Below are 23331 nucleotides of genomic sequence, written 5' to 3'. Positions count from 1 at the left end.
GTTGGTATGAAACCAATCTGCCCTCCCCGTGAGCTTTTCTCTTGTTTCCTGTCATGTGAAGGCAAAAATCTTACGCCCCACCCCACCCCCAGACCTCCCTGTTGTAGCCGTAGCCCGAGCTATTTTAAGATAGTTACTTGGCTGTAGGGTCATGGCACAGCAGGTGGTTCGACTTCAGGAGTCAATTTGGTCCTAAGTACGTAGAATTAACATCTCAGGAAGAAAAATGCTCCTTCTCTGTTCCCATTGGGATGTTTCCTGCCTGTGACTTTGTAGACCATAAATGATGAGATGCTCTCTATAATGCAGGTTAATCAAATATGAGACAGTTGTATACAAACATATTCAGCATTAACAACATGGAGATATTTACTTGGCCGGGTTTTCCATTTTCACATAAAAATGCCTCATATTCGGATGCGAATTCAGGGGCGTTGTCATTGACATCCAGCACTTTAATAGCAACAGGCACTCGTGATATCTGACTGTGGTTCCCTATGGGAAGGAAAAAATAACATCAGCATTGAGGGTACTTCATTTTTAACGTGCAACTCAACTTTCTTCTTGAAAGCATGTGTGTCTGTTTCAACTCCCCTTTAATTAGGGTGTTTTCAACATAGTGATGATGGAATCTGACCATTCAATAGGGAAAAACAGCATGAGCTTGACTGCTCGAGGTCTAAGTTAGGATTTCAAACCCCATTTGCTGGAGCTTAACTTGACAAAGACCATCTCTGAAAAATTTAGAGGTTTCCAAGATGAAGAGAGCTTTATTTTAATGCTAAAATCCATTATAGAAAAGAAAAAAAAATGCCCTATGCAACAAAGATTTATCTCTTTGTTTATCTTGGGTAGAACTCAAGCCACTTTTGTGCTATTGCCATATTTGACCGGCCATATATTAAAGGTGAACATCAAAAACCCAGGAAAAGGCCAGAACCAAATCACTTGTTGAGCGTGTTTCCTTAATAATGATAAAGATAATATTAAAGATGGGGAATCATACCTTTTATGAATTTTATTTTTTTAATCAAAAATTGACCTTGGGATTTTTTTGTATAAGATAAGCCTAAGTCATTTTAATATTGTCATTTTCATAAAGATTTTCATCAGTGTAAACAGATAATAATAATCTTCTCATCTTTCCAGGTCAATTCCAATAGCAAGAGAATTTAATATATAATCCTTAATCCTTAAGTCCTTAAATTTTAAAAGTTACACACACGCACACACATGCCTGCACAGAAATCTGGTGCACTGATCCACTGCTGACTTTGGCCATGTGATGATTTTTCATTTGTAATATATGCAATACAGTTTGTACCATGTAATAATCTTTTGATCTCTTATGAATTACACAGAAGGCATTGGTGATGGCCAATTATTTATTTGTGTTTCTACGGCACTGAATATTTATATGTAAACCAAGAAGGGGGGGAAGTGTATAGCTTTTGAATATGAAGAAACAGACTTGTTATTTGATATATCAAAGTCGTCTTTGTGGTAATTGATTAAATGCAGATCTCTAAAACCCTTCACTCATTTTTTTTTTTGGTGTGTGTGTGATATAGGAAAATATTTCTAAATTACGCACTAAAATAATCTTAGCCATATTATAAATTTATAGTTGGTTAAACCTGCTGGCAATGCTACAAGATTTGAATTTAGTTAACTAGCATGGCTACTCTCCAATATTCTAATTTGATTAACTATAGATGGGTGAATATTATTCTGTGGAATCCCTACCACCTCAGTCATGGAACATAACCTCGCTTCCTGAAAATCAAGCCAATGGCCTTAAATGTCTCACCTGATAAACCCTTTCTCTTTTACTATCCTATCTCTAATAAATGAATTTATTCTTCATTTAGAGAGGAATCGTGGACCTCTCTAGTTTTGATGGAAAGGGAAGTTTTAAAAAAATTACTTGATCACTCAAGTAAGTTCCTTGACTTACAAGTAATCAAAAAATTACTTGTAAGTCAAGGAACTTACATTTTATGTTTATTCACTTGTATAAGATGGATAAATATGGTATAAGGTTTTTAAGATAAAGTACAATTATATCCTTAAAGATTTATACTTCTTTTCTAGCCTGATCATTACCTGAATAGCAGCTGCTAGAGCATAAAAGGGAATATACTGCTTGCCCTAAACAGCAATGTTTGGGGTTCTACTTTGCCTTCTACTCCCTACATGATCCTAAACAAGTTACATAACCTCCTTTTATTCCAGAGAAAATGGAAACTGAATAACTTTATTTCCAGAATCATAAAACTTAAGAAAAAACATCAAGTGCTCAGACAGTATTAGGCACGAAGTCAAGGTGACTTCAGCCTTTACCCTTTGTGGTTGTCAACGTGATGAGCTCAAGCATACTGTTGAGTATATACAATGGGATATTTACATTAGTGGGGGATCCCTGGGTGGCGCAGCGGTTTGGCGCCTGCCTTTGGCCCAGGGCGCAATCCTGGAGACCCGGGATCGAATCCCACATCGGGCTCCTGGTGCATGGAGCCTGCTTCTACCTATGCCTGTGTCTCTGCATCTCTCTCTCGCTCTCTCTGTGACTATCATAAATAAATAAAAAAAAATTTAAAAAAAAATATATATACATTAGTGTATCATACAATCCTATGTAAATTATAGCTAGATCGAATAGAGCTATGAATCACATTCAATTCAACGTAGTTTTCATACTTCAGGTGGGGAGACTGACATTCAAAGGAATGTACGCGTTTACCAATATTATTCAGTTAAAAATTCACCCCAAGATGCAGCTTTGGCCTCCCAAACATGAGACCTTTGCACAGTATAATACTGATGAAGTTCAAAACAAAGTACAGTTGTTAAAGGTAACTAATCACTGCCACTTCTTCGAGAATACATAGTTTTCTTAAAAATACTTATGAATGGCCACTATTTGAAGTTTGGGTCTAAATATCAAATGCCAAAATGGTTATATCCTTAACATTCTCAGAACTGTACTAATAATCTGCAAGCCTCCCTGAAGAGACTGAACAATTTAAATGTCATTTTTTTAGCCCAAGTACTATACTAATTAACCCAAGCAGAGTCCCTTCAACTGGTGAATTTTATTTTGTAATTTTTTCTGTATCTCCGTTCTGTAAGTTGCTTATTTAGCCTTCATTTCTCTGTTCCACATCCTGGACCAACTCTCCATCCTTTATATATAAATGATGACAGGAGCCTTCTGTTAGGTTGTCTTCCATCTCTCTACCCTTCAATGAACAGATAGCTAATGATCAACATAGGCTTCATAAACTATATATACAGTATAGACAGTGAAAAATAAGTGCATAGTCTTTGGAAACTGTTAAGTACAAGGAAAAGCTGTCTTTAAACATGATTTTGCTCCTTGTAAAGTGAAGATGCCAACCTTGAGAAGTCAGATTCACAGGCAATGGTTGATTGGGTCAAGTCTACCAACAAATAGCCTTTGTTTTCCCTCTACGCTGCACACACACCTGACAGGCAAACACGCATACACAGATTTCGCTTTTCTCCCATTTTGTCAAGGGACGGTTAGAGTAAAGCCTGTGTTCTTTTCTCCTCTTTTCCTGGTCTCAGAGTTGCAAATAATTGCAATAGTCTCCTAGATGGCCAACAGTTGGTAAGACTCCAGCATATACGATAAACACTCCATAAGGTGCTTATTGGGCTGACTCTCAACATTAAGTGCCACACCTTTCCTCATGTGTAGTGTCAGAGATAAGGTGGTATTTAACTGTTCCGGGGCTCAGAGCCTTGGAATAACATCTTTCTGATTTTTTGGTTAGAAGTGACATGGGATGGGGATCTGTAAGTACTGTTAGAAGATCATGAATGACAGAATGTTGTGCCAGTTATGATACTTAATAGGTCCTAGCACTTCCACAAGTAAATAATGTCTTGTAATCCAATGGACGGACAATGGGCATTTTGGAAATGATTATGTATTCTTCTTTGCTTTGGCCTATGGAAAACTGAGAACTCAATGTGGAATCTACCGCTCATAACTGTAATCTCATACTATGTACTTTGTGTATTATGTTTACCGAAATTTAGTGTATTTTTACTCTTGATAATTGCCCAAATGTACTAAATTAATTGCTTATACAGTGGACTTGGATATATTTTTAGGTGTTTCCTTTTAATTTAGTAGTTTATAGTATGCCTGACTAAAACATTTAAACCTAAACTGTACATCTTGGCACTGAAAAATGATATGCTGGTGGATTATGACAAGACAGGCTTTCTGTAGCCTTAGCAGCATGATTAAAACATACTGGTCAGTTAACCCGAACTAACAATGTAACGTAATCCCTTCTCTTTATAACTGTTGAATTCCTTGTTAGCCTTTAAGACTGGGCCCAAATTACATTTCTTCTCCCAAAGCCTTTTTAACAAACAATTTAGGTTTTTAAGAAAAAAATTTTTTTGTTGTTTTCTATATTTTGACTTGTGTCATGCCAGCATGAGGAACACCACCATCCCATTTCCCAGAAAAAAATGGTTTAAAAAAAACATGTATTTTAAATTGAAGTCTTTGGAAAAGGTCCTAAGGACATATAGCAAATAAAAACATTTATTCTAGAAAATCTACAAAACGTTGGTAAGATAGGTATTATTTGAACCAATATTTGCTCATTCCCCCTACTCCTAGAGCTCAGGAAGATCAAAAATACCCTCTGGACTAAAATAATCATGAACACAGGGCTCCCTCACCCCCAGGCTGCTAGTCAAGGGCTCTATGCCCAGGAGGGGCAGGATGTTAGCATTTCTCATCCTGCTCAGATCTCTGTTGCAGAGACGGTTTTGGGCAACTGCAGGTGGGACTGGATTTCTTCTACCAAGTCTCTACTCATGGTTCTACATTGGACAAGGATGGGATAATACTATCACAAACTAGTTCCTGTCCTAAGAAAACCCCCAAAAAACAACAACAACAACAAAAAAACAAACAAAACAAAAAAACCCAAGTATATATGAAATTAATTTAGTTGTACATGGCTCCTTGAATTCATTCTTCAGCATATTATAAGGTAAAAGCTCAAGGAGGTTTAAAAAGCTCACAACTATTACTCAGCCATTAGAACCACTTGCTTCAACGTGGATGGAACTGGAGGGTCTTATGCTGAGTGAAATAAGTCAATCGGAGAAGGACAAACATTATACGGTCTCACTCATTTTGGGGAATATAAATAATAGTGAAAGGGAAGAGAGGGGAAGGGAGAAGAAATGGGTAGGACATATCAGAAAGGGAGACAGAACATGGAAGACTCCTAACTCTGGGAAACGAACTAGGGGTGGTGGAAGGGGAGGAGGGCGGGGGGTGGGGGTGACTGGGTGACGGGCACTGAGGGGGGCACTTGATGGGATGAGCACTGGGTATTATTCTGTATGTTGGCAAATTGAACACCAATAAAAAATAAATTTATTATAAATAAATAAATAAATAAATAAATAAATAAATAAATAAATAAAAATAAAAAGCTCACAACTCCCTTGTGAGATTTTTGATAATACCCTTTTGTCATTCATTCACTTATTCTTTCATCATTCTTCAGTTAACCAGTAAATAATTTCATTTGTATTCCCAGTTACTAAGACAAAGCTATTAGCAAGGAATCCACAGTATTCTAGGAAATACAATCATTTTTTATACCTTTATCTATCTACAGAATACTTTACAAAGTGCTGCAGAACAACACAGGAGGCGAAGTCATTGTCCAGCAGTCACAGGAAAGATTTAAAGGAAGAAATGACCTTTGAATTAACTTTAAATAATGAATAGAAGCACCCTAGGTAAAGGAAGGTGGAAAGATCTTTCAGATAGAGTTAGCCACATCTGAAAAGGCCCAGAAGCTCAGAGACGATGCCATCACCAATACATCAGTAGCCCCAATAGTGAGAGCGTCCAGAGAAGAAGTTGGTAGTGATGCCAGGACACAGAGTTGAGGCCAACTCAGGAAGAGTCTTCTGTTCTATGCTAATGAGTATAGGCTATATCATGTGATCTTGGTCAAGCCATAGAAATATTCTTGGTGAGATTTACAATTTTAAAATATTAGCTTGAAGAAGACAGGTAAGAAAAGACGTTTGGTTTTATTTTGTTTCCCTAAGTATATATCGGAAATGTACTGATTATTTCTTGAACCTGTTAAAACTGGGAGAAAAACAATAAAATAATCCAGAAAACTAGTCCCTCATGTCCCCCAAATACCCCCCAAACGTGTTAACATTATCTACATTAGATGAACACGCACGATTGAAATTACTGCGAGTGTCATATTTAAGTGCTGAAGATTCACTTTTATCTAAACTAATGAAATGATGGCAGTTCAAATTTTAAAGATATTATAGAGCAATAAAATTAATTAGATAAGCTTCTGAGGAAATTATTCATGTCCTTTGTGACTGGCCCCAAAATGTTTGCCTTTCATCTGATACACAAACATTAAATATAAAGATATTATAATTAGAAACTTGATTAGCATTCATTAAAGATTAATTTTCTAAACACAAGAGATGCGACAAAGTGGTCTGGAAGGAGAAACCCGTTTCAATTGGCCACGAAAGTCAGACCGTTTTCACATACGATGGGAGGAAAAAAATGAAATGGCACCTAGTGTAAACAACTCCTTGACTTCTACCATTTGAATCGTAGTGACTTCCTGTCACCTCTGTGTCACAGAGCCTCATGAATTGCCCATTAATTTTGCCCTTTTATAATCAAAGGTAATGGCATACTGCCAAGTCTAAGTTACTTGGGAATTTGCTTCTAACTAGTTTCCATGAGCTGTTTTTGCAGGCATCGATTGAAATAAACAGCCTCTCCTTTCAGACTGTAAGAGAGGAAAAAAAATGATTTGACAAATTTAGATATACTGGTGGGGCTCAATAAATAATTCTAGAGCCTTCTACAAGGAGAAGGGTGGAAGCCATGAGCAGTAAATTATAGTCAACAGGGGAATGCAAAATAAGAGAATTTATAATTGAATAGGGATGAGAGGAACAGTGGAGGTTTATAAAATAGGAAGATGTGAACTGAATATGTGATGGAAAAAGACAGCGAGTTTGGAAACTTAAAACTGTTGAGGATGTGAAAGTCCTGGAAAATAATTTCAGCAGCAGATGTCAGCTCCTTAGTGACTAGAGATAAAACTTTTTGAGATCTACTATGCCCACCAATGACATGATAATTTCTAAATTGTTAAACTAGATGGTTTACCAGTCTATAGATTATTAAACAGGAACAACTTAGAATGTAAATAACCAGGGATACCAGCAGGGTAGAGATGCTCCTGAGGACGTTTGGTTTTTCTCTTGACAACGTATGTTCATGTGTTACCCTTTCACTGTCGTGGCTGATGTTCAGGCTTTTGATCCCCTCCAATGCATACCAAGACATTCCTGCCTTCTAAAATGCACCCAGGGAGCAGCTGACCACCAGGATTTTCATGATTTTCTGTTGTAGTATTATGAGAATTTCAGCAAGCCAGACTATAAAGAGGAGGCATTCTATTTTACTTCTTAAAACCTGTCCTATTTACAGAGAGTACTTCAGAATTAAATTAGAACTTGAGTCAGATGGGGGCTTTAGTATCAAATAAATAAAGCTCCTAAGTCCTACTTTTCTATTACCTAAATAGTAGTGCTCTCGAGAAAGGGAGAGAAATGCTCTCTTTCCCCGAGAAACTCGTGGACTTAGACATATTTCAAAATGGTTTAGGCTCCAAGGGGAAAATGGCTCCTACGGGTGACTCTGGTTCCAGTCTTCACTGGCCCCTGTGTGGGTCTCCTAGCGGACTGCCAAAGAGCATGCTACGTGGCTAGACCTTTTTCAGATGCTCTCCAAATGGGGAGATAATGCGTCGTTCTCCTTTCGTACATTCGTCTTACGTGAACCTGGAAATTGGAGAGTCTTGCATACCCACGTGGCAAGTCCTCCACTCCACCATTTTCCTCTTCTCCACAGTAACCCTCATCCTTTTCCTCAGATCAAGAGGTGAGGTCCTTAAAACTAAGTAATTTATGGTTGTACTCTTTTGATGCCATGGGAAAAAATCTTCAAGCCGCTGAGGTGTGAACTAACTTTTTGAACCTCTTGCATCCTATATTTTTATTAACCGTAAAATCTGAACAGTCACATTGTAAATAGACAGCATCTATGATGGTTTATAATGAAAAATCAATAATAATGAGAACAGAGTTAGAGTTTCCACTTTTCTATTAATACCTGTTATAAAATATTACGTACTTTTAATTCTGGAGGCTTTACAAATTTGGTTTCCCTGTCCTTATACTTGTTGCCGCAGGTATGTGTGTGTGCATGTGTGGTTTTTAGTGTGTTTTGTTTGAGGTGTGCTGCTCCATTCTACAGTATTGTTTTTGCCCAATTTTTGACTCGGATAGTGACTTTTTTTTTTTTTTCAAGATTTTGAGAGTGAGCGTGAGAGAGAGCATGAGCAGGGGGAGGGATAGGAGGAGAGGGTGAAGCAGACTCCCCTCGCGTGCACATGAGACATGTGCACACATCCACACCCAAAATGGTGCCCAAGGTGTAGATGGAGTCAAGGCCTCACCTCAGAAGTGGTGTGTGTGTCCGTGAGCACACAGACCCCAGGGGAAGAAAGCTGCTTCATGCCGGCCCGAGACACTGGACACACACACACACCCTCACGGCTGTCGACCTGACCTCCCCGCGTGGCAATCCTGGTACCTTGTTTCTTCAATTTTATTTAACATCTCTGGAAGACAGCAGGTGCTGTACTTTTTTTTTTTTTTTTTTTTTTTTAGATATTTATTTTTTTTGAGAGGACGCACAAATGCACAAGCAGGGGGAGAGGCAGAGGGAGAAGCAGACTCTCCACTGAGCAGAGAGCCTGATAAGGGACTTGATCCCAGGACCCTGAGATCATGACCTGAGTCGAAGGAAGACGCTTAACCAACTGAGCCACCCAGGCGCCCCTCAAATATTGACTCTCTCTTGTGCAGTCCTAAATAAGTTTCTAGCTTTGTTACATATTTCCTCTTTCTCCCAACTGTAACAGATGAAGGAATAAAATTGGGTTGAGTTTATAACTCCCATGTCCTCTTTGATAATCTAAGTAAGTCCTCTTTGCAAAAATCTCTCATTCTACTTTGCCAACAAAATTGCATTATGCCTTTATTACCAAATCCTCAGTGGTTTTTCTTTTCCCTCTAATTATTTCAAATAGGATTGATTCAAGATTATTGGAACTGAATATCTTGAAGTTACTTTGACAAGGCAATTCAGCTTAAACCCCTATATATTCAAATCTTAATTAGGGAGACTCCTACTCTTGGAGGGATTAATGCAAAGATGTTCCCAATATTCAGTTTAAGTGTTCCTTCAGTATCAGCTTATAATAACAGCTGTGCTCCAAAACGTGTACGTGCATGCACACAAGAACAAATACACTTTATTAAAAAAGGAAACTAATACCGTGAACTGCCCAGCATTTGTTGCATGATCTGCTATGTACGACCCCTTTGGGTTTTGTTGGGTTACTGTGAAGATACTTTCTCTCAAATGTAAATATGATCTCAGAGTAGGTATGGACTGAAATCAACTGATGTAAGTTAAATCATAGCACGTAGTATAGAAGTGGCCATTCTTGAACATCCAGTGAGTCTAAAAAAAACGGGTATGTTATATGGATTCCAGTCATCTTGTCCATATTTATCCAAAGCTAAGAAGTGGAAAAGCTAAAATGTGAATCCACGGCAGTGGGCAGTGTGGCCAACAAATAAGGAAACAAACAGAAACAAAACTAATTACTAAAATACGCTACATAGAAAACGTTATCTTAAAATGGAACATTTTCAATCTAAATCTCTTCCCAAACAATACAAGACCATAATAAATCAACAAACAATACTTCAAAAGGTTTGATTTTTCCATTAACATGCAATTTTCTATTAGTGAATTTATATATAGATATAGTCGCCATATTAAAAACACAATCCCGGGGGGACTCCCTTAAATTTTTTGTGTGGGGTCAACTTTTGTACTTGAAGACAGTTATGCAAACAAAGTGTATAAAGCTCAAGGTTTTATCCCCATAGAATCTTATAACACAAACAAACCCATGTAACTATCATCCAGATATATCCATTTAGCATCACTAGCTCCTCAAAAGCATCTCCTGTACCCCATGTCAAGACCCCATGTCATGTACCCAGTTGTCAAGACTTAGGGTAACATCTTCAGTAACTTAATACTACATTAATTTGCCTTCTTCAGGATATTCTAAAAATTTAATTAATAGATTGTACACTGGCTTCTTTAGCTCGATGATTCCCATGGTTGTATGTAATCAGAGTTAATTTTTCCCATTGTTTGGAAAATAATTTCATAATATAAATATACTACAATTTATTTGTTTATTATCTTATTGGTGGACATTTGGGTACTTGAGTTTCAGGCCTGTTTGAAAAGTACAACTCTAAATATTCCATGTATATCTTTGGGTGCATAGATAAATGAATTGAGCTACATTGCATATTTAGGAATAGAGCGAAAGATTATAGGATATGCATTGCTTCAACTTTAGTGTGTGTGTCCAAATATTTTTCTAATGAGGATGTGCACTTTATACTCTGACCAGCAATGTGTAAAAGCTCAGGCTGCTGTAAGTCTTCACCAACACCTGGTAAAGCTAGTTATTTATGATTTTTTGATTTTAGTCATCGTAGTGATGTGCAACTGTATTTCACTTAGGTCTTAATTCACATTATCTTGATGGTTTGATGCTAAGAAACTTTGTTGGTAATAAGTCTACTTGGATATCCTCTTTGGTGCAGTCCGTGTTCAGATTCTTGCATTTTGTGATGCGGTTGGTTTATGTTTATGTGTCAAGCACGTTGTACGTTATGAATAGGAGTCCTGCGCTAGATGTACTATCATTGTCCCTTCCCCCACTGTGTGGCTTAATTTTCTCCACTTTAGTAGACACAAATTATTGAATTTCTCTCACTGTCTTGTGGTTTTCTGTTTAGAGGTCTCACACATCATTCTTTAGGTTCTATTACTATTTAATAGAAGTCCTTTAACTATTAGAGCAGTACTGTTGTTTTCTCTATTACTAGAAAATGAAATCTGATTACTTTATAACTAATAATCATGTAAACTTATAATAGTTTCACTGTAGTTTTTTTTTCATTTTTACGCATCCAACTCAGTCATGTGGTCTATGAAGAGTGACAACTTTATTTCATCTTCCCAGTATTTTCACTGTAATTCCTTACTTTTATCTTATTGTACTGGCTAAAACCTACAGCATAATTGAATAAAGTAGCAATAGTAGACAACCTTGTGTCATTTCCAATTTCAGGGAGAAAGCTTTCACTCTTTTATACCATGAGGTCTCATATTTGCAATGTTTTTTTTTTTGGAAGTTACCCTTGATCAGATTAAATTCCTTGATATTTCTAGGGTCCAAAGAGCTTTTTTTCATGAACAAGAAAATCATATGTATACTTTTCTGCATCTATTGAGATCGATGCTAGGAATTTATAGTTTTCCTCTCAATATTTTAATTTACATTAATAGCTTTTTTCAAATGTTATAACCTGTCCTTGTAATACCTGGTTGTAGTATTAAATTTTTGTATTATTGGTATTGGTTTGCCAATACGTTACATAGGATTTTGTTTGAGAAGCAAATTGTTAAGTCTTCTCCTTTCTTGTAATATGCTCATCAGGTTTTACCATTAAGATTAGCCTGGCTTCATGACGTAAGGTAGAAAATGCTCCCTTTTTTCCTTCTTTCTGATAAAGTTTGTGTCTGGTTCATTTGGGCATGATGATTTTTTGTTAAAAGTTAGGAATTACGGATTTATTTTATTCAGTAGAGAACATGATAAACCTCTTTACACTTTATTAATAATGCCAGTTTGCAAAGACTATATTTTTACCTTATTAGCCTATTTCATATGTAGATTAAGCCTTATGGGCATAAATAAGTTGATAACGTCCAATTATTAGTATTTTAACATCTATAGAGTCTGTAGTAACGTCTCCTTCTCAATTTCCGATGTTGGTAATTTGTACCTTTTTCATTTTTCCTTGCAAGATTCGGTCAACTTTGTTCATCTTTACAAATAAATAGCTCTTGATTTTGTTGAATTTCACTATTGTATCTATTTTAAGTTTTATTATATTCTATATTTATTTATAAGATCTATTTGAGAGATAGTGTGTTTGTGGGTGTGTGTGTGTGGTGGGGGACAGAGGGAGAGGGAAAGAGAGGCTCAAGCAGCCTTTGTGCTGAGCATGAGCTTGATGTGGAACTAGAATTCAAGACCCTGAGATCACAACCTGAGTGGATGCCAAGACTCAGATACTTAAAAGACTGTGCCACAGGCATCCCCTATACTATATTTATTTCCACATTTCTACTAGTTTTTAGACTTCTGATACTTTAAGCCCCTTGGAAGCCCCTTTTATTTTATTTTATTTTAATTTTTTTTTTGGAAGCCCCTTTTAGATAACTGATTTTTAGTATTTCTTTTTTTCCAATATAGACATTTTAGGCTTATTTTCCTCTAGGCACTGTGTTAGCTATCTCACAAACTATGTCATGATTTTGTTATCTTTCATTTTTAAATTGTTCTAATTTTCGTTGTGATTTTATTATGTTTCCCGTGGATTAATTAGAAGTGTATGGCTTAATTTGCAATACTTGGGGATACTTCTGGTTTAGTGTGTGTGTGTGTGTGTGTGTGTGTGTGTAGGGGGTTGTTTGTTTTCTGATTGAATTCTATTGTGTTAGAAAAGCATTCTCTGCATGTATTGAGACACGTTCTTGTCAATTTTTTTACTTCACAAATACATTATTAAAAACGAATAAACTTAAGATTTTTATATATTCCTGCTGAATTTAATCATTGACAATTAAAATTTTCTCTTTAGTTTTGGTAATATTTCTTTCTCCTTACTCCATAGCTGAACTATTTTGCTTTGGTTTTAATTGGCATGATGGAGCTTCTTTTAATCCTCGGATGCCTTTGGTGTCCTTGATTGATTCGATTTCACTCATAGGTGGAATTTAAGAAAGAAAACAGATGAACATATGAGAAGAAAAAAAAAGTGGGGTTGGGTAACAAACCATAAGAAACTCTTAAATATTGAGATGAAACTGAGGGTTTCTGGAGGGGAGGTGGGCTGGGGATGGCCTAAATGGGGTAATAGGTATTAATGAGGGTACTTACTGTGATGAGCACTGCGTATTATATTTAAGTGATGAATCACTGAATTCTGGTCCTGAAACCAATCATACACTATATACTAAATAACTAGAAATTTTTTTTAAATGTAAAAAAAAAAAAAGTTATCAGAATAGATAAATGTGATTTTAAAAAGTTGCTTTTTATTGTCTAAAAATTAAAGACTATTAACTGAAATATGTAGCTTACTGACATTTAGTGTGATTGGCTGTGTATCTGGGTTTTAATTTCTTATACTTCATCAGTTTTTTACTATTTTTTCTTTCTATATTTTTTTAGATTGATAAGCCTTATTTTTTTCCATTTCCCCATTAGCCAATTAGTTACATAGACTTATATTATTATTTCAGTTGTAATTTTAAATACCATATTTATTTTTTATATTAATATTAGTTAAGTTAACATAGTTTTTGTTTATTTAGAATATAACGATTCCACAATTTTATGTATTACTCAGTGTCCATCAAGATAAATGTACTCTTAATCCCCTTCATCTATTTCATCCACCTCCTACCCCCAACTCGCCTCTGGTAACTAACTACCTCTTCTCCATAGTTAAGAATCTGGTTTTTGGTTTGTCTCTTTCTCTTTTCTCCTTTGATTGTTTTGTTTAAATCTCACATATGAGTGAAATCATATGGTATTTGCCTTTCTCTGACTTATTTTGCTCAGCATTATACTCTCTAGATCCATCTATGTTGTTACAACTGACAAGATTTCATTATTATATATTATGTACAATGTATATTACATATAAATATAAAAATGAATTATATATATAATATAAATGCATGCAAATAAGCACACACACACACACACACACAAACACACACCACTCTTTATCCACTCATCTATCAGTGGGCACCTGGATTGCTCCCAAAATCTGGTTACTGTAAACAATGCTGCAGTAAACATAAGGATGCATACATCTGTACAAATTAGTGTTTTTGTATTCTTTAGGCAAATACCCAGTAGTGTGATTGATGAGTCATAGGGTAGTTTCATTTTTAATTTTTTGAGGAACCTCCATATTCTTTTCCACAGTAGCTGCACCTGTTTGCCTTCCCACCAACAGCGCACAAAGGTTCATTTTTCATTTTCTCATCCTCAACAAAACTTGTTTGTTTTCCATTTTAACCATTCTGACAGGCTTGATGTGATATCTCACGTTAGTTTTGATTTGCTTTTCCCTGATGATGAGTGATATTGAGCAACTTTTCATGTGCCTCTTGGCCATCTGCATTTCGTACTTTGGAGAAATGTCTGTTCATGTCTTCTGCCCATTTTTTTTTAATTGGAGCATTTGTTTTTGGGTGTTGACTTATTTTTATATTTGGGATACTTACCCTGTATCGGCTATGTTATTTACCCCTCAGTGGGCTTTTAGTTTTGTTGATAGTTTCCTTTGCTATGCAGAAGGTTTTCTTTTTGACATAGTCTAAACAATTTATTTTTGCTTTTATTCCTCTTGCTTTAGGAGATCTATCCAGGAAAATATAACTAGAGAAATTACTACCTATGCTCTCTTCTAGGATTTTTAGTTTCACGTACGACATATGGGTCCTTTAACCCATTTTGATATTTTTGTGATGAAAGACATTGTCCATTTTCATTGTTTTATATGTGGCTATCCAGGTTTCTCAGCACCGTTTGTTAAACTTTTTCCCATTGTATATTCTTGCCACCTTTGTTAAAGATTAATTGACCATATAATTGTGGGTTTAATTCTGGGTTTTCTATTCTGTTTCATTGATCTTTTTGTCCATTACTGTGTGTGTGTGTGTGTGCCAGTGGCACACTGTTTTGATCACTACAGCTTTGTAGTATAACTTGAAGTCCAGAATTGTAATACCTCCAGTTATGCTTTTTCTTTTTCAGGATTGCTTCAGCTATGAGGATCCTGGATGGCTCAGTAGCTTAAGTGTCTAACTTTTGATTTCAGCTCAGGTCATGATCTCAGGGTTATATTAGGCTCCGCAGGGATGGAACCTGCTTAAGATTCTCCTCTGCCTTCCCCTGACCTTGCCTCCCACTCTCTCTCTAAAAAGAAAAAAAAATAGATTACTTTGGCTATTTGGGGTCTTTCATGGTTCCATACAAACTTTAGAATTACTTGTTGCAGTTCTATGAAAAATGCTAGCAATATTTTGATGGGGATTATATTAAATCTAAGGATTGCTTTGGGTAGTATAGACATTTTAACATTGGTCTTCCAGTCCATGAGGATTTAAATGTCTTCCCATTTACTGGTGTCATCTTCAGTTCTTTCAACAATATTTTATAGTTTTCAGAGTACAAGTCTGTTGCCTCCTTGAAGAAGTTTATTCCTAGGCATTTTATTATTTTGGGTGCAATTATAAGTGGGACTGTTTTCTTAATTTCTCTATCTACTCTTTCATTATCAGTTTATAAAAATGCAATTGATTTCTGTACATTGATTTTTTTTTGTATCCTGTGACCTTACTGAATTCATTTCTCAATTCTAGCAGTATTTTGGTGGAATCTTTAGGGTTTTCTTTATTACGGTATCAAGTCAACTGCAAATAGTGAACATTTTACGTGGTCCTTGGATGCTTTTTCTTTTTATTATCTGATTGCTGTGGCTAGGACATTCCATACTATGCTAAATAAAAGTAGTGAGAGTGAACATCCTTGTCTTGTTCCTGACCTCAGGGGGAAAAAAAAAATCTCTTCATTTTTCCTCATGGGAATGATGTTCACTGTGGGTTTTTCAGAGATGGCCTTTATTATGTTCGGGTCTATTCCCTTTAAACTTATGTGGTTGACAGTTTTTATCATGAATGGATGCTGTACTTTGTCAACTGCTTTTTCTGCCATCTACAGAAATGATCCTATGGGTTTTATCCTCTTTATGATTTCATGTATGATGTGGCAAATTATTCAAATATTGAAAAATATTCAATTAATCCCTGTTGATTGTGGTGAATTTTAATGTATTGCTGGGTTCACTTTGAGAGTATTTTACTTGAGGATATTTGTATCTATGTTCATCAGAGATACCAGCCTCTTTTCTAGTAGTGTTACCTAGTTTTCATATCAGGGTAATGCTGGCCTCATAGAATGAATTTGGAACTTTTTATTTCTCCTCTGTTTTTCTCAGTTTGAAAAGAAGTAGTTATTAGCTCTTTAAGTGTTTGGTAGAAATTACTGGTCCTGGACTTTGGTTTGGTGGGATTTTTTCGATTACTGATTCAGTTTCATTATTGGTAACTGGTCTGTTCAAAACTTCTATTCCTTCCCACTTCAGCTCTGGTAGGTCTTACGTTTCTAGGAATCTGTTTCTTCCAGGTTGTTGAATTTGTTGGCATATAATTTTTTCATATTTTCTTAGAATCTTTTGTGTATCTGTGGTGTTGGTTGTTATGTCTCCTCGTTCATTTTTGAATTTGAGTTCTCTCTCTCTCTGTGTCTCTCTCTTTGAATGACTCTGGGTAAAAGTTAATTAATGGTTCTTTGAGAAGGTCATTTCATTGACCTATTCTAATGTCCTTTTAGTTTCTACTTGTTTCTGCTCTACTCTATTATTTCCTCCTTTAACCTAGTTTGAGGTTTTGCTTTTTCTTTTTCTAGATGCTTATGTGTAAGGTTAGGTTGCTTGAGGTTTTTCTTGCTTCTTGAGGTAGGCCTGTATTGCTGTAAAGGTCTGAGAAACACTTTTGCTACATCCCACAGATTCTGGACCGTTATGTTTTCATTTTCATTTGTTTCCACGTAATCTTTTATTTATTCTTTGGTTTCTAAGATGATCCATTCATTGTTTAGCAGCATGTTATTTAACCTCCATGTACTAGTACTCTTTCCAGACTTTTTTCTTGTGGTTGATTTCCAGTTTCATAGCACTGTAGTCGGAAAAGATGCACAGTATGACTTGGATATTTTTGAATTTGTTTTGACATCTTTAGTGGCCTAATAATGTGATATGTTCTGGAAAATACTCAAGTGCACTTGAAAAGAATGTATATTCTGCTACCTAGGATGGAAAGTTCTGAATAAATCATTAGCTCTATTTGGTCCAAGGTGTCTTTCAAAGTCAGTGTTTCCTTATTTGCAAGGATGATTTATCCACTGATGAAGGATGGGGTGTTAGAGCCCCTTACTAGTATTGCTACCAATCACTCCTTTTATGTTTGTTATTAATTCCATTATGTATTTGGGTGCTCCCGTGTTGGGTGAATAAATATTTTCAACTGCAATATCATCTTTTGCTTTTAAAGGATTTTATTTATTTATTCATGAGAGACACAGAGAGAGAAGCAGAGATATATATAGGCAGAGGGAGAAGCAGGCTCTCTGCAGGGAGCCCGACGTGGGACTTGATCCCAGGACCCCGGGATCACACCCTGGGGTGAAGGCAGGCGCCAAACCGCTGAGCCACCCAGGAGTCCCGTCATCTTGCTGGATTGTCCCCTTTATGATAACAAAGTGTCCTTCTTTCTCTCGTGATAGTCGTTGTTTAATATCTCTTTTGTTGGATGTCAGTAGTGCTATCCTGGCTTTTTTCACATCTATTTGCATAATACATGCTTTCCATCTCTTCACTTTCAATCTGCATGTCTTTAGATCTGAACTGAGTCTCCTGTAGACAGCAGAGACATGGATCTTGCTTTTTTATCTAGTCTGTCACCAATGTCCTTTTTTTTGGAGCATTGAGTCCATTTACATTCAAAGTAATTATTAAAAGATACGTACTGCTATTTTGTCCCTTGATCTCCACTTGTTTTTGTAGTTCTCTGATCCTTCCTTCTCTTGCTGTCTTCTCTCACAATTAGTTGGCTTTCTTTAGTGATACACTTTGATTCCTTTCTCTTCATTTCTTGCTCTTACTGGTTTGATTTCTGGTCACCATTAGGATTATACAGGACATCTTCTGCACACTGTCGTCTGTATTAGGTAGATGGTTGCTGAAGTTTGAACCTGTACTTCACTCGTCTGCCCCCGACATGGGCGTTTTGGATTACTGCACCACACTTACACTCTCCTACTTTGTGACGCCCTTGACTGATTTTTAAAGATAAACTTACCTTCACTGCTTTTTTTGCTTCCTACTTTTCTTATTCAGGAAAGGTCTTTCCTTTCCACTCCAAGAGTCCTCTTTAAGATGGCACATAGGGCTGGTTTAGTGGTCAGGAACTCTGTCAGCTGTGGGGTTTTGTTTGTTTGTTTGTTTGGAAAACTCTTTATCTCTCTTTCTATTCTAAATGATATCTGTGTTGGATCAAGTGTTTTTGGCTGCCAATATTTCCCTTTTCATCACTTTGAAGGTATTTTGCTACTGCCTTCTAGCCTGCGAAGTTGCTCCTGAAAAAGCAGCTGATAGCCTTAGGGGGTTTCCCTTGTATGTAAGTTTTTCTTGTTGGTTTTAAAATCCTCACTTTATCACTACTTTCTGCTATTTCATGTCTTGGTGTGGACCTCACTGGGTTAAATTTGTTGGGGATTCTCCGTGCCTCCCGCTTCTGGATATTTGTTTCTTTACCCAGATTAGGGAAGTTTCAGCTGCTATTTCTTCAAATGAATTTTCTGCTCTTTTTTTTTTCTCTCTTCTTCCAAGATCCCTATAATGAGGATGTTCTTATGCTTGAAGGAGTCACTGAATTTCCTATGGTTATTCTCATTTTACATGATTTTGTTCTCTCACCTGTTCAGCTTGATGACTTCCCATTGCTCTGTCCTCTGTCCTCCTGTGCTTCCTCTACTTTGCTATTTATTACACCAAGTATGTTTTTAATTTCATTTATCAGGATCTAGCACTTCAAGGGTATCTCCCATGTAGGGTTCGTGCACCATTGTGTTGTGGATGAGGGGCTTCTCTTCAGTCTGGTTGTTCACAGTGGTTCTTTGCCGGTTATGGACAGGATTTTTCCCTGTGGCTGTTGTGGGCTAGTCTGAGACTGCCTTGGGCTCTGGGTGAATGAGCTCAGGTATTAGTCAGAGATGCAGTAGCCCCGTACTGCAGGGTGCTTTTCCTGTGTTGTCCTCTGAGGAACTCTGGTTGGTGGACACAGCCTGTAGTCAGACCAGCAGGTCGCTGGGGTCATAGTTGGTCTGGTCTGTGTGGTGATCTTTCTCTCTTCCCAGGGCAGGAGTCACTCTGGATTGGTGCCGGCCCCTGTAGGGAGCTTTGCACATTCCCAAGCTTGTGGCACCACACTGGGCAGGCTCCAGCCACAAGCATATTGGTGGTGGCGGTCGTGCATCCACAATGTGTGTGGGGGTGGGGCATGTAGCAGTAGTATTGTTTGCATGCCAGCCCTCTGTGAGAGGGGACCTACTGTTGCCCTGGCCTAGGCCAGCTGTTCGTAGAGGCAGATCTGCAAAATTTCGGGGTGGCAGGTGGAGGTAGAGCAGGAGGCATGACATTGTCAAGATTGGCGCTGGTCTTCTGCAGAAGGGGCCTGCAGCACCAGGACCAAGGCGCACCTGGCTGGAGGGGGAACACCCCCAGAGGGGGCTGGGCAGCGGCAGTGCGGGTGTTAGCGAGTTAGGAGCAGATATCTGCTCTGGGCTGGTTATTCCAGGTGGTCCTGTGTGGGAAATGGTGCTTGGCAGCCCCTCTGTTCCTGGAGAAGTCCTGAAAGAATCCCTGCCTCACTACCATATGCTAGGATTAGTGAACTACTTCCACATCCCTATGCCCCAGGCGTTTTTCAAACGTCTGTTTCTATGCTGCATCTTAGGGATGCAGGCTTTGTGTCGTGCTATCTCTTTAAGGTCAGGGACTCAGTCTCCTCAGGCCACCCTGCCTTTCCCAGAGCTGAGCCTGATTGATTTTTTTTTTTTTTTTAAGTTTTGAGTTTAATTTCAGTGTAGCTGACATACAGTGCTCCGTTAGTTCCGGGGGTACAGCAGTTACTCAGTAATCCTACAGCTCGCCCGGAGCTCATCACCTACTTCAGCCATCTGCCCACCTATTCCTCTTCTGGTAACCATCAGTTTGTACTACGTGCTTAAGAGTGTTTCTTGGTTTAGTGTGTGGGTTTCTCTCATTTTTAATTTTTGCTTTGCTCATTTGTTTTGATTCCTAAATAACATGATTGAAGTTATATGGTATTTGTATTTCTGACTGACTGATTAGCTTAGCTTTATACTGTCTAGCGTCAAGTCATTGCGGATGGCAAGATATCCTTTTTATGGCTGAATAGTAGTCCATCGTGCACGCGTGCGTGCGTGTGTGTGTGTGTGTGTGTGTTGAGAGCACGAGAGTGCAAGCAGGTTGGGAAGGGGACAGAGAGAGAGAAAGAATCTTAAACAGGCTCCACACTGAGTGTGGAGTTGGACTCAAGGCTCAATCTCATGACCTGAGCTGAAATCAAGAGTCGGATGCTTAACCAACTGAGCTGCCCAGGTGCCCTTGTATTTTTTTGTTGTTGTTGTTGTTATTGTTTAAGTAAACATTCAATAGTATGATGACTAGATCATAAGAGTAGTTCTATTTTTAATTTTTGGAGGAATTTTCACAGTGTTTTCCACAGTGGCTGCACCAGTTTTGCACTCCCACCAACGGTGCACAAGGGTTCCTTTTCCTCCACATCCTTGCCAAAACTTATTTCTTGTGTTGTTGATTTTAGCCACTCTGACAGGTGTAAGGTGATGTCTCATTGTGACTTTGATTTGTATTTTCCTAATGATCAGTGATACTGAGCATCTTTTCATGTGTCTGTTGTCCATTTGCATGTCTTCTTTGGCGAGATATCTATTCATGCCCAATTTTAATTAGATTGTTTGGGTTTGGGGTGTTGAGTTGTAGAAGTTCTTTATATATTTTGGATACTAACTCTTTATCTGATAGGTCATTTGCAAATATCTTTTCCCACTCCGTAGGTTGCCTTTTGGCTTAGTTGTTTCCTTTGCTGTGCAGAAGCTTTTTTTATTTTGATGTAGTCCCAATAGTTAAACTTTGCTTTTACTTCCCTTGCCTTAGGAGACAAATCTAGAAAACTGTTGCTAGAGCCAAAATCAGAGAAGTCACTGCCTATGTTCCCTTCAAGCTTTTTAATGCTTTCAAGTCTCACATATAGATCCCAAATGCATTTTGAATTTATTTTTGTGTACGGAGTAAATGGTCCAGGTTAATTCTTTTGCATGTAGCTGTCCAGTTTCTCAGCATCATTTGTAACATAAACTTTTTTTCCATTGCATATTCTTGCCCCCTTTGTCAAATATTAATTGACTATATAGTTGAGGGTTTATTTTTAGGTTTTCTGTTCTGTTCCATTGGTTTATGTATCTTTTTTGTGTGCCAGTACAATACTGTTTTGATTACTAAAATTCTGTAGTATGACTTAAAGTCCAAAATTGTGATGCTTCCAGTTTTGATTTTCTTTTTCAAGATTGCTTCAGCTATTTGGGATCTTTTCTGGTTTCATACCAACTTTAGGATTATTTCTTCCAGTTCTGTGAAAAATACTGGTGGTATTTTGATAGGGATTGCATTAAATCTGTAGGTTGTTTTGGTAGTATGTATATTTTAACAATATTTGTTCTTGGAATCCATGAGCATGGAATATGGCTCCATTTATTTGTGTTGTCTTCAATTTCTTTCATCACTGTTTAACAGTTTTCAGACTACAGGCCTTTCACCTCTTTGGGTAAGTTTATAACTCAGCATTTTTTATATTTCTAGTGCAATTAAATGATTTTTTAAAAAATTATTAGTATACAGACATGCAACATTTCTATACAGTGGCTTTGTATCCTGCAAATTTACTGCATTTATCTGTTGAAATAGTTTTTTTTTGGAGGAGTCTTTAGGGTTTTCTCTATATAATACCATGTCATCTGCAAATAGTGAAAGTTTTATTTCCTTATAGATTTGGATACTTTCTATATATTTTCGTTGTTGTTGTCTGGTTGCTGGGGCTAGGACTTCTATGTTGAGAAAAAGTGATGAGAGTGGACATCCCTATCTTGTTCCTGGCCTCAGAGGAAAAGCTGTTTTTCTCAAACATGAGTATGATGTTCACTGTGGATTTTTCATAGATGGCCTTTGTTGTGTTGAGGTCAGTTCTCTCTAAACCTACTTTTTGTTAAGAGTGTTTTTATCATGAGTGGCTATTGTACTCTGTCAAGTGCTTTTTTTCTGCATCTATGGAAATAATCATATAGGTTTTGTTTCTCTTGTTGATGTGATGATCACAATGATTTATTGGGGAATATTGAGTCCTGTTTGCTTCCTGGGAATAAATCCTACTTGATCGTGTTTAATTTTTTTAAAATGTGTTGTTGATTTTACTTTGGTAGATGAAAAAATCATCAACAAAATGCTGCATTCATAAGAGATACTGGCCTGTAGTTTTTTTTTGTTGTTGTTGTTTTTTGTTTTTTTTTGTTTTTTGTTTTTTTTTGTAGTGTCTTTATCTGGTTTTGGTATCAGGATAATGTTGACCTCATAAAATGAATTTGGAAATTTTCCTTCCATATTTTTTGGAATAGTTGGATAAGAGATACTAATTCTTTAAATGTCTGGAAGAAGTTAGCTGTGAAGTTGTCTATACCTAGATTTTTATTTTTATTTTTTTTTGGGGGGGGACTTTTAACTTCTTTTCTTTTATTTTTTTTTAATTTATTCATGAGAGACACAGGGAGAATGCTAGACATAGACAGAGGGAAAAGTAGGCTACCTCCAGGGAGCCCATGAGGGACTCGATCCCAGGACCCTGAGATCATGACCTGAGCCAAAGGCAGATGCTCAACCACTGAGCCACATAGGTGTCCCTTTTCTGGGTGTTTTTTGAGTAGTGATTGAGTTTCATTGCTGGTAACTACTGTGTTCAAAATTTTTATTTCTTCCTTTCTCAGCTTTGGTAAGTGTTATATTTTTTAGGATTTACTTATTCCAGGTTGTTGAATTTGTTGGCATATAAGTTTTCATAATATGCTCTTAAAACCCTTTATATTTCTCTGGTGTTAGCTATCAAGTCTCCGATTTCAGTCTTTTTTTTTTTTTTTTTTTAATGAGTCTGGCTAGAGGTTTGTCAGTTGTTTTTTGTTTTTTTTCTTTCCCCAAAGAACTAGCTCCTGGTTTCATTGATCTGTTCTTTGTTTCTTCTGAGAA

The 23331-nt window shown here is 37.0% G+C and overlaps 1 protein-coding gene across 5 annotated transcripts in view; it reads right to left on the bottom strand.

Moving 5' to 3' along the window:
* CDH8 (cadherin 8) overlaps positions 1–23331 on the bottom strand; it is a 358676-nt gene that overhangs the window by 67322 nt on the left and 268023 nt on the right. For 4 of the 5 annotated variants that reach the window (XM_049110768.1, XM_035716225.2, XM_025426341.3 and 1 more), the window contains one exon: positions 374–495. The exons of the other annotated variant lie outside the window; for it this stretch is intronic. In XM_049110768.1, coding sequence (XP_048966725.1) covers positions 374–495 — 122 coding nt within the window. The remainder of the gene's footprint in view (positions 1–373; positions 496–23331) is intronic. 5 annotated transcript variants of the gene reach the window in all.

Source organism: Canis lupus, chromosome 5, assembly GCF_003254725.2.
Source record: "Canis lupus dingo isolate Sandy chromosome 5, ASM325472v2, whole genome shotgun sequence".
Taxonomy (NCBI): Eukaryota; Metazoa; Chordata; class Mammalia; order Carnivora; family Canidae; genus Canis; species Canis lupus.
Note: the sequence above shows the minus strand (reverse complement) of the source record. Positions and strands in the feature narration are given on the sequence as shown.